The sequence below is a fragment of the Gossypium hirsutum genome, chromosome D08, assembly GCF_007990345.1.
Source record: "Gossypium hirsutum isolate 1008001.06 chromosome D08, Gossypium_hirsutum_v2.1, whole genome shotgun sequence".
NCBI lineage: Eukaryota > Viridiplantae > Streptophyta > Magnoliopsida > Malvales > Malvaceae > Gossypium > Gossypium hirsutum.
In genome coordinates, this window is record NC_053444.1 from 40,019,134 (window position 1) to 40,030,904 (window position 11,771).

At 34.9% G+C, this 11,771-nt stretch overlaps 2 protein-coding genes across 6 annotated transcripts; one reads left to right on the top strand and one right to left on the bottom strand.

Moving 5' to 3' along the window:
* The first annotated feature begins 430 nt into the window (after window positions 1-430).
* Window positions 431-4,889, top strand: LOC107911784 (polyadenylate-binding protein-interacting protein 11). Of its 5 annotated transcripts, none has more exons than XM_016839731.2 (11): window positions 431-639; window positions 853-1,269; window positions 1,643-1,750; window positions 1,841-1,885; window positions 1,962-2,034; window positions 2,137-2,249; window positions 2,368-2,427; window positions 2,526-2,573; window positions 2,671-2,739; window positions 4,326-4,387; window positions 4,515-4,889. In XM_016839731.2, the coding sequence occupies exons 2-11, from the start codon at window positions 856-858 to the stop codon at window positions 4,570-4,572; spliced, it is 1,050 nt and encodes a 349-aa protein (XP_016695220.2). In that variant the 5' UTR covers window positions 431-639; window positions 853-855; the 3' UTR covers window positions 4,573-4,889. The 5 variants fall into 5 exon arrangements, with proteins under 5 accessions (XP_016695220.2, XP_016695226.2, XP_016695206.2 ...); XM_016839737.2 differs by having other exon boundaries at window positions 431-542; XM_016839723.2 differs by having other exon boundaries at window positions 470-639; window positions 796-1,269.
* A 264-nt stretch (window positions 4,890-5,153) lies between these two features.
* Window positions 5,154-7,634, bottom strand: LOC107911778 (alcohol dehydrogenase-like 4). The gene is made up of 10 exons (XM_016839706.2): window positions 7,464-7,634; window positions 7,238-7,374; window positions 7,113-7,162; window positions 6,688-7,016; window positions 6,514-6,596; window positions 6,133-6,208; window positions 5,968-6,029; window positions 5,798-5,893; window positions 5,543-5,704; window positions 5,154-5,464 (listed from the first exon to the last, which is right to left on the bottom strand). Exons 1-10 carry the CDS (start codon window positions 7,531-7,533, stop codon window positions 5,354-5,356), a joined length of 1,176 nt encoding a protein of 391 aa, XP_016695195.1. The 5' UTR covers window positions 7,534-7,634; the 3' UTR covers window positions 5,154-5,353.
* Window positions 7,635-11,771: the final 4,137 nt, after the last annotated feature.

Below are 11,771 nucleotides of genomic sequence, written 5' to 3' on the forward strand. Positions count from 1 at the left end.
CCCGTGTTGGATATATTAATAAATATGATTATAATTTATTTAATATTAAAAAAATTATATGAACTATTATTTTTAGAATAAGATTTTTTATGAATTATTAAATACATAAAGAATTAAATGCCAAAAGTTTTACTGCATTTTTGGTCAGTCCTATTTACTTGGGTCCCCAGCTATATTTTTGCTCGTTAATACAACCTAAACCTACCTAAATCTTTTACATTTGTTTCAAACCAAGTTTAGCGAATCGGACTGATTTACCAAAACACCCTTCATTCACTTGTAAAATCTGAAACACTGCCTCACTGTTATGATGGTTAAAAGTTACGCCCAGCAGCCAATAACTACGCGACACGTCATAGTACAGACGCATGATGGATGTCGCCAAGTATCATCCTACATACATGCATCAATATCATGTCATACATAGACATGTATTTTTTTTCTTTTTTTACATTTCAGTAAACGATCCAAATTCCCTAATTTTTAGATAGAAAACAATTCAAAAAAAAAAAAAAAAGGTTAAGCTCAGCGTTACAGACACTGTAAGAAAAGGAAAATCATCCCTTTTTTTTTTGGCTGCTCTACTTTGTTTTCTGCTGTTATTTATTTCCATTTCGTTTTCTCCGTAGTGATCTCGAGGTGGGTTTTTAGTTTTGCTCGTCATCAATGGAGATGAATGTAGCCTTGGCTTAGTTTCCGAAACGATTCTATCATTTTTATATTCCCTACATTTCACAACGCCATTTAAAAAAAATCATCTTTTTTTTTTTTGATGTTTGGGCTTATAAATTTCAGGTCCTTTTCTTGATCAGTCGATAAAAGAGATTTTTTTTTTTTGGGAATAATTATCAGGCCATGGCAGTAGTTGAGAATGGTTCGAATCAAGATGCGGCTGCAACAGCAGTGGCATCAAACGATCAGGATCAGTCAAAGCAAAACCATGTTGGGTCAAGAATTGATCCGAGCTTACACCAGAACGATCAGGGGTTATACGACAAGATCGGTGCCCCCCATCATCGATCCAACGGTGGGGATTTACAGATGAGCAATGGTGGTACTGGGGATGACGTTGGGGATAGCTTCAAGAGAGACATGAGAGAGTTGCAAGAACTGTTCTCTAAGCTTAACCCCATGGCTGAAGAGTTCGTGCCCCATTCAATTGCTAACCACGAACTTAATGGAGGGTTTTTCATTAACAACTCTTTTCTGCAAAACAACACTAACATCTCGAGGAATGGTCATGCTAATGGAAATGGTGCTGGTAGGCGGGTATGCCATCAAAAACCCATTTGTTGATTGATTGCTGTGTTTACTGTTTTTTATTAAGAATTTTAGTCATCTTGAAGGAGGAAAATTAGCATATAAAAAAAAAGAATAAAATTTGTTTGTTTGGGGTTTTAAGGATGAAGGTTTTCAAAGTTTCTGTTTTATTATTGAGTGCGTTCTGCATAAGAAAATTTCATGTGTTTTTTCTTTTGGTTAATTTTAGTTGAGGCTACGGTTCATGTACATTTTAAGTGGCATGAAATTTAAAGGTTCAATTCCCAAATGTTATCAAATTTTTGTTATACATAATCTCAATTGTAGATGAGAGAATCATCTAATCTCATGGATTTGTTCACTGGATTTTGTATTTTCTCAGAAGAAAATTTTCAATCAAGGTAAAAGGAGATTAAACAATAGGACAAGTATGGCCCAGAGAGAAGAGGTTATCCGTAGGACTGTTTATGTGTCTGATATTGACCAACAGGTTTGAGCTTGTTAGGATGCTGAAATTAATTCTACAATTTCTGCTCTTTGTTATTTGGATTCATGCAGTCTTTTGCTTGTTGGGATGTAGGTCACCGAAGAGCAGCTTGCAGGTTTATTTGTGAGTTGCGGGCAGGTGATATGGTTTTCTTTGCTTCTTAGCAGTTTTCATCAAAAGCAATGTATCTGAATGAATTTTGTTTCTTATGAAGGTGGTTGATTGCCGCATATGTGGTGATCCTAATTCCGTGCTTCGTTTTGCCTTTGTTGAGTTCACTGACGAAGGTGATGTTTAGATAAGGTTATTTGATGCATGATTTAAGGATTGTGAATTTAACTGTAAAACTTGATATTTACATGCTACTGCATGGTGGTTTGACTGTTCAGAAGGTGCGCGAGCTGCTCTGAATCATGCAGGGACTATGCTTGGATTCTACCCAGTTAGGGTGCTACCTTCGAAAACAGCTATTGCACCAGTTAACCCAACATTTTTGCCGAGGGTGAGGCTCATTTCTTCAATTTATTGTGCTGGAACTCATTTATAACTTGAGTAATTGATGCATAAGCCATTCTCCTCTCCTATTCAGTTTGTTAAATGTTTTGTTATTTCTTTTTCAGAACGAAGATGAGCGCCAGATGTGTGCAAGAACTATCTACTGTACAAACATTGACAAGAAGGTGAGAAGCTTTTAGCATTCTGGGATGTTGATTATTAATAATAGTCCTGATTGCAATAAAGGCTCTTTACATTTATTACATGATTTTACACACTGCAGGTTACTCAAGCTGATGTTAAGCTCTTTTTCGAAACAGTCTGTGGGGAGGTTTGTTATTCCATGACTACAAAGTTTTGTTTCTTTTATTTATTACATCAAAAACCTAAGTGAGGATGCATTTAGAAGGACATATTGTCTCATGTAGGTTTATCACCTGAGGTTGCTGGGGGACTACCACCATTCAACTCGCATTGCTTTTGTTGAGTTTGTAATGGTAATTGTTTCTTCCTCTGTATTCATGCTATTCTTTGAACATGCCTGAACAAATTTCCTCTGGTTTTTGACGGATATGAAAAGGGTTTTCCAGGTCTTTGTGTGACCTTACTTTAAGATCATAAAGATATAAGCTAGCCAGCAAGAAAGAAGTTTGTGTTAGCTCAAAATATTGGGGTTTCTGATCCTTTCTATACTAACATTTTGTTCAAAAGTTCAGGGTTCTATGGATAGGAAGTAGGGGAAACAAAAAAAAGGGAAAGGCAAGATAGTGAAATGAAACTAAAGACTACCGATAATTTGGTTCTTGGGGAATGGCCAAAAATTTCCTTTTTTCCTGTATCCTGGGAAAAGTCTTTGACTCCTTGTTAAAGGTCGGAGAGGAAAGTTCTAAGAATACTTGTTGTGTTTTGGAGCACCTTTTCCTTCTAAAATTTTACCTAAAATGAAATAAGCCTGAGGTATCTTCAATTGAGATATTGACGGGAAGAATATTGGAGCAAATTTTTTTATTAGGTGTCAGAAAAATAAATTGATAAGCTATCTAGTTGATCTATTTTTTTAATAGATGCAAATCTGCTTGTTGCTAGTAGATACAATGGATTTGCATTTGAAACCAAGTGTATAACACATTATTGTCTTCTAGGGAAATTTGTGCCTGTATAATCCTATTTTGCGTAGATAGCAGTGACCCGCCTTTCTTTGAATCTTTCTTGTGCTCAAAGATGGCATGCTGTGCTTCCTTTTCCTCTAGTGCAATGATGCAAAGTTGCTGGATTAATTGTTTCCCATGATGTATGTTCCTTTTAAGTTGATTTATGTGTGATGTTCTGTCTATTAAGGGTAATGTTTGTGTAGCTTCATTTCTGCATGTCCTATATACTCCCAAGCATTTCAATGCTGTTTATGGACCCTTTGCCATAACAATCCTCCTACTAAATCTTCCACCTGTGGCAGTACAATCAAACTTTTCTGTTTTAACATGGGTCGGATTGTGTCTTATGTGCATGAAACTTTTGAAGAGTGTATTCTGCTCTTGCACTGAGGACTTGCTTATCAACTATTATACATTTATACTCTTTGCTCTGGGGCTTCCTACAGTTGTGATGATGCAATGCTTGGTCATATTTAGAGCTTTGGTTTAGTTTGTGCTGATTGAAATCCAGAGGGTACCTCAAATACTAGTATTTAGTTATATTCTAGAGTATTCTAGGTATTTGCATTTCCATAGCATTGCAGTTTTGCTTGTTAAATTACAAAATGTTTCATTTGTATAGTAGCAACTTGCTAATTACTGTAGCTTTGCCTGGCACTAGAAGCAAAGGAATACTTATTATCAAAATATGACGTGTTTGTTGCTGGAAAAGGAATTATTTGAAGTGGTTTAGGTTGGGATGGCAAGTGATTTTGTGAATTATTTCTCGATTGTCTGCCCTCTTTGGTCAGTAAACCGATGTTGGCTTATCGGAGACGATGTCCTAGTTTTCAAATCAAGTGATATGTAGCTGCTTTTAGACCATCTTGAGAATGGGTTGCTTGACTTTTCATGAATGAACGAATCTGTAATATTCTATTATTCACTTGCAGGCTGAAAGTGCAATTGCTGCTCTCAACTGTAGTGGTGTGATTCTGGGGTCATTGCCCATAAGGTTAGATCCCTGTTTTTTCCATCAGTTCTCCAAATGATTTTTTTTTGCTATAATTTATCTGCAAAGATTGATTAAGCATTTATTCCCATTGTGTTCTGAGTATATTATTGTTGTTGTGTATGATCAGGGTAAGCCCATCGAAGACCCCAGTTCGGCCGCGCACCCCTCGCCTTCCCATGCACTGAATCATTGTGGCACTCCAACTGATTTTAGTACTGGTTTATATATATTTAAAATCCATACACACACCCATGTAAAGATGTTTCCCATGTGGATGGCTTGTCCATTTATATTATATATATTGTCCTCTGCAGCGCTTGGTTGTTTACCCTAGGTGTTGTTGTCTTTTGTTTATTCTTGCAACTTGCAGTACATAGAGTTGGATGGAACTTCGAGGCTTTGAAAGATATTATGCATTATTACTCACTAATGTGGACAGGGTTTGTCCCAAATTGAACTTTTTGCACATTCTGGGCTATGTAATTGATGGAGTGGTTCTCTAGTACTTTTGTGTCACTGGTACTGTGCCAAGCTTTGGCTTGATGCCACTGGAGATGAGATGCCCGCTCTATCAATTCTTTTACCTCCTCTCCTATTTAGTCTTAAATTTGTGTTATTTCATTTGATCTTTTGGGCGGCATTAGATAAAATTCATGCTAGTTGGATTTTTTCTTGGGTGCATGAACTATATGATCTGATCTGCTTTACGCCAATATCAATCAAGTCATTGAGAATTCCAGGTTGTACGTTCATGGAGGCCCCGAACTTCCGAAGAAAAATAATATAGTTGGGATACCAAATTGATCGATAGAAGTTTTACATCATCTAACAAGCAGGAAATTTGTGGGGGGCTCATGCTGAACTGAAGCACCGTAAATTTAAGAAAATTTTACTACAAACAAGCCAGTGATTGTGAATCAACCGGCACCTATATGATTTATTTATATAATTTTATTGCGTAAAAGCTCAGAGGTGCAGAAGGCATCTAAGCGATTTCCCCTCGATTAGCAGTTGAAAAGCTTCATTTATGTTGTGGAAGGGAAGCTCATGTGTGATAAACTCGTCCAAGTTCAGGGTCTGGAATCATATTCCAAAAACTCAGTTTGATTGTAAGAAAGAAGCAGGGCTTGAATTGATGATTTAACTTTTACCTACCCCACACATGCATTGTTCGGCCAACTTTGGCAGTTGGGTTTTGCCTTTGAAGCCTCCAAAGATGGATCCTACGATTTGGCGTCCGTTAAATAACTCCATTGGATGGAGAGGCAGCAACATTGGGCTTGGGTGAATCCCCAGTAGTACTGTCAGTCCCCATCCCTGTGTATGCATGCCACACTTTGATGATTAAAGGGGGACAACAATAGATGAAACTGGGAAATCAGAGGCAGGGTGATAAGAGGAGGGAGTTACGGTATGGGTGGACAAAAATGCCTCTCGAAGAACTTCAAGGTTTCCTACACATTCGAAGCTGTAGTCTACACCTCCCTCTGTAATAGCTCCGATTTTCTGCGCTCACCCATTTGTTTTTTTAAGTCTATTATATTCCACAGTTGCATAAATGATGATTACTAAATACTAACCTCATGCACTGGTACGTCTAGATCCTTTGGGTTTATGAATTCTGTAATTCCCACTGCTTTGCCTGCTCCACCGCCACCCACAACATTATATAACCTTCCAATATTAATTTACTCATAAAACACTAAATCTTGCCATCGCTAGAAAAGATGGGGGGGAATAAATACCTTTGAAAAATTTGCTAGGGTTGATATCAACGCCTATTATTTTCGATGCACCTCTTACTCGTGCTCCTTCAGCTACCTGCTCCATTCCAAGTTGCCATTACTTCACTATTTTATATCTTTAGCACATGGGATGATTCACGCTACGTACTATATGATTTACTTGAAAAATATGCATTTCTATTTTATGTTAGATTCAGGAAAAAGCAAAAGTGGCAAGGAAATCAGAGCTGTCTACATATAAAATTTATGTATTATTTAATTATTTACGGCTTATCCGGTTCACGCTAGATTGCATGGTTTGATTCTTTTCACTTCTCAGTAACGTCCAACACTGTATTCATACTAAAATATGAATTTTATTGGGTCAGCAAAGCGACTCACAGCGAGTCCCACGGCACCCAACCCAAAGATTGCCACGCTTGAGCCAGGTTGCACGTTGGCTACATTCCAAGCTGCTCCCACGCCTGACAAATTGACAGTCAGCCAGAGACATTACTACGAGTTGAATATAGGCCAACAGAGAGGGATATTGTTTTTTTGGTGATTAGTTTATACCAGTTGAGACACCGCAACTTAAGAGGCTCATTTTCTCGAGGGGGGCCTTGGTGTCAATCTTTACTACACAGGCAGAATCAAGAACGGTGTACTGGCTGAAAGTGGAGGTGTTGAGGAAATGAAAGATGGGGTTCCCATCCATGGTGGAAAACCTCGTCTTCCCATCATTTACCATCACGCTCTTCAATGGATTCACTCCAAACTTTTGGCAGAGATTAGTTTTTTGGCTTCTGCAACAGATGCAGGTGCCGCACTCCCCTTGGAAGAAAGGGATGACATGATCACCTATTTTCATGTCTTCAACACCTTCCCCAACGCTCTCAACAATCCTGGAACAAACACCAGCATATCCTTCATTCATCAGCAATACGCTTTCATAGTTTTCTTTGGGGGAAAACAAATATAATTAGTTCCTGGTCACATACCCTGCAGCTTCATGGCCTAGAATTCGAGGATATGCTCTCTGTGCTTCATTCTTTAAAACAAAAGCCACAAGGGTCAGAGGTTGAGATGAAAGAGTTAAAAACAAATGATTGATGGGTTTAATTACCTCGCCTTTCCAAGAACTGAGATCCGTGTGACAGATTGAAGTGAAGAGAATCTTGACCCTCACCTCCATCTTTTGAGGGGGTGCCACTTGAACATCTTCAATGACGAGAGGCTGTCCAGGACCCCATGCTACAGCAGCTGCAACAAGGGAACATCACACTCAATCTAAATCCCGGATTGTTGATCATAGGAAAATAGAGAGAAAACCAGAGGCGCCTTTTGTTTACCTCTGCAAGTGATGACTTTCCCTGCAGTGTGGGTTGACTCGGTCTCATACGAATGGTAACCAACATCCATGTTCTTCTTCTCTCTCTTAATGAACCAAGCAGCTGAGATTGTATCAGAAACCTGGTGTAGAGTTTGTTTTGATGTGAAAAGGCGGGTGTTTGAAGCTTCATTCTGGGTAATATTTATAAGCTTAGATTAGTAATCTCACATGGCTTGATGATTAAAAAAAAGGCTGTTTAATTCGTGTGGAATTGTCTAATCCCTGATTATTGTTTCTTTTATTGCGCAATTAATTTGTGGGGTAATATGGTCCAACGCACCAGTTTTAATCGAACAGTCCAAATATTAAAATTTTATAATCAAATACGCTATCATTTTTTAATCTGACATGTGATATATTCATATTTTTTTTAAAAAAAATGAGGCGGTCATATTGATAGAGAGACCACCTATGTTTTCAAACAATATTTTGGAAGAAATAAGAAATCCCCAGAAAAAGAATTCTCAGGAACCAAACACACCAAAAGCAAGAAGGAAATTGAAATAATAATAAAACCCCCCTTAGATCCTCGGAATTTAACCATAAACCCATCAATATCTAATATCAATTCAAGTCAATTCCCGATGATATTATTGTTACCGGTTTTGTTTCCAAACGGTTCCTTTCGAGAGAAAAAATAAAGTCAATCAAGTGCATCGTTGACTTTTAAACAGGACAGGAAGGGGATAGGAAATAGGAATATAAAACTTTATATTATTATTATTTTATATAAAATAAATTTAAAAAATATAATACATATTAAAATAAATATTTTTCAATAAATTAAAAATATATCAAAAAATATTTTTATATTTAAATAACACTAAAATAACTAAAACTTAGCAAATAAATACCTCTAACATAATATCAAAATTAATAATACAATAAAAATTATTCAATATTCAAAAAAATAATAACAAAATAAAAAAATAACAGCAAGACAATTGCAGCAAATAATTCACTAAACCAAGGCAAATTCAGCTGGCTTGGGAAGAAAATAAGTTGGCCCATGCCCATGCCCATGCACATGAAATTGACTCCCACCTTACTTAATTTAAGTGGTTGAGATGGAAGTATAAAAATTAAATTTATTTTAAAATTGTTTTTATTTTTTATGAATAAAAATAAGATGGAAATCAGTTTTAAGCCAGTAATTTCTTCGTTTTCCCCTTTTTTTACTTTGTAAGTCGGTCTCTTCCGCATTTTCTTTCTTGGTTGCAAAAGTAAACCTTCCTTTTTTTATACCTCAATAGCAGCCATAATGTTATAACAAAATAGGAGTCCAATTGACTTGGTCTCTAAACTTTTTTTATACCTCAAACACAAAAATTCAAACCTACTAATGTAATTTTCCTCCTGTAACGTACTAAAAGAAAAGAAATAACAATCCTCATAATTGGCATCACCATAACTTATCTATAAAATTAAACTGAATGACAAATTTAGTCTTTAATAGTTGCATTTTTTTGTTAATTTGACTTTTATTTCTTTTTAAATTAAAGTTAACTATTAGCCTTTCAAAAAAACTCAGATCGTTTTTTCAGTGGAAATATTGATTAAAACATTAACCTTTTAACAATGTTGGTGTGACAACCCATGTGATAATCCACTTATACTTTATGCTGATACAACACTATTTGTCTTATATACCATGCTAACAAATAATTTAAAAATTATAAAAGTATCTAAAATTAATATATATAAAGTTTATAAAATTCAAAAATTAACATGAAGTACATGTGGATTGTCATGAGAGTTGCCATTTTAAAAATTTAACGTTTTAGTCAATATTTCCGTTAAAAAATGAAAAATTTAAATATTTTAAAAAAAGTTGAATTTAAAAGGTTGATGGTCAAATTCAACTCTTTTTATCTGTTTAGGACTTAAAATGGGATGACACCTAATGAAATCTAGAGAGGAAGGGAAACCGTCTGTAGGATGCTTTTATCTTTTTAGGAGTGTATGTTATATACTTAGAGATAAAACATACCAATAGAAGTTTAGTGCAGACAACGATGATGGTATTTTCCTTGGGTACTTTACAAATAATAAGACTCATAAAGTGAACAACAAGTGCACCAATGTAGTTATCAAAGTTGTACCAAGAAGTCCCGTATCTAGTGAGTATGCAAAAAAAAAAAAAAAACTATGGAGCCAGTTGTAGAAGAAATTGCAACTAGGCAAATTGTTAGTACTGATAAACTTGCATATGTCTTTTCCTAACCACAACCATCCCCAAGGGTAGGCAAAAACCATCATTTGGATAGTGTAATTGGTGAAATTGATGGTAAACAAGCCTAGCCCAAACTATCGTGACATGGTTAGGGTGGTGTGTTGCACTTATTCCATGGAGCCTAAGAAGTTTGAAGAAGCTCTCAAAGATGAGCATTGGATTCAAGCAGTGCAAGAAAAGATGAATCAATTTCAAAGTAATGATGTATGACAATTAGTCCCCAGGTCTGAATGATGAAATGTAATTGTTACAAAATTGATATTTAAGAATAAGAATAATGAGCATAGGAACATCACTACAAACAAAGCTAGACTTGTGGCTCAAGGTTACACACAGGTGGAGAGAGTTGGCTTTGATGAGACTTTTACACTTGTAACTCGTTTGGAGGCCATCAGACTATTATTGGTCGTTGCAACTTTCTTAGATATCAAATAGTTCTAGATAGATTTAATCATTGTGTTCTTAAATGGTTTCATCAGTGTAGAAGTGTTTTTGGAGTAGCCTAAAGGATTGGAAGACTCCAAGCATCCCAATCATGTTTACAAACTCATTAAGGAACTGTATGGATTAAAAAAAAACCCCAATGATATTGTATGAGAGGCTTTTTAAGTTCTTACTTAAACAAGTTTATACTCATCAAGAAATAAAGATGATTGATCACAATAGCTTAGAATGTCATTTTTGGCTTAATGATACATGCATAGATGGGGTGAAATTTATTAAATTCAATTCACCAAAGCAGCCAATTTTAAAGTTTGGAAAATCAATCGACTTGCAACAATTTTTTTGATGTGATCCAAGCATTTCTGGGTTGATATGTATTCATAGCATTTAAAGAGATATCTCTTAAATTCAAAACACACTTTGAATCACTCGATTTTGAGTTTGGGAGATAAAATTATGATCATTTTAGTGAAGACCGTGCAAGCAAAATTTCTGGGCAAAATTATTATGGGAAATTATGAGTTTCGAGCTTTAATTCGAGTTTAAATCATGTTGGGTTCAATTTTGAGATTCAATTTTGATTATATATGAGCTTAATATTCTATCTATTAGGTTTTATATTTTTATTGTTTATTTATTATAAATTTTAAGATATTTTTTAAGTATTTTAAGTTGTTTAGACGTTTTATATTTCTTAGTCAACAAAAAAGTTTAATTCTATTAGAACTACTTTTTGTGTAGATTAATTAGAGTTTTATTCTACTTAGGAGTTTTATTTTGATGTAATTAGTTAGCCTATATAAAGGCCTCTTTATTATTCATAATATATATTGATTAATAAATTTCAACTCTTTAATTTATTTCTATTTGTGAGATTTTTCTTTTATTTATTTTAGAAGTAGGTTTTCTTCTTAGTTTTCTCTTTGAAGTCGTGGGAGAACTCTTCCCACCCCCTCAAATTCCCATGGTTTGGCCTTAGGGGGTTGCTTAGGGCCATTTATGAAGCTTGTTTAAGTTTCTTCTTCAAAAGGTTTCATAAGACATCTGCTTTTGATCATCACTATTGGTTGCTTTTATTGAAGCTTTGTTCTTCAAGGGGGATAACCTTTCCAACATCCATCTTATTTTCATCTTTTTCTATTCAACCTTTTTCAATCTCACCCTAATCTTTATCTTTCTTGATTTTACGCTTTGTTTTTCTTTTTCTTTTCATTGTTTCTAATTTGTTTTGTCTTCTTCGAACCCTAATTTTTTTCCAAGCTTTATTTGATAAAAAGTTTTGATATAAAAAATCGAAGTGTTTTTGAATAAAAGTTAAAATTGAACAAAATTGACAAAATGATTTTTTTAAAATTGAAGTCTAAGAGATAAAATTTTGAATATCTACTTTGAACTCTTAGAATATTTTTGAAAAAAATTTAAAATCAAGTTAAAATGATTTTGACTAAGTAACAAAGTCTTTTATCATTTTATCAAGCCAAAATAATTTTCAAACATGACAAAATAGCTCTAGGCCAAAAAGTACCGATACCTTTTTGGCCAAGTATCGATATTTTATGAATTATCGATACCCTTCTTAAAAGCGATGCC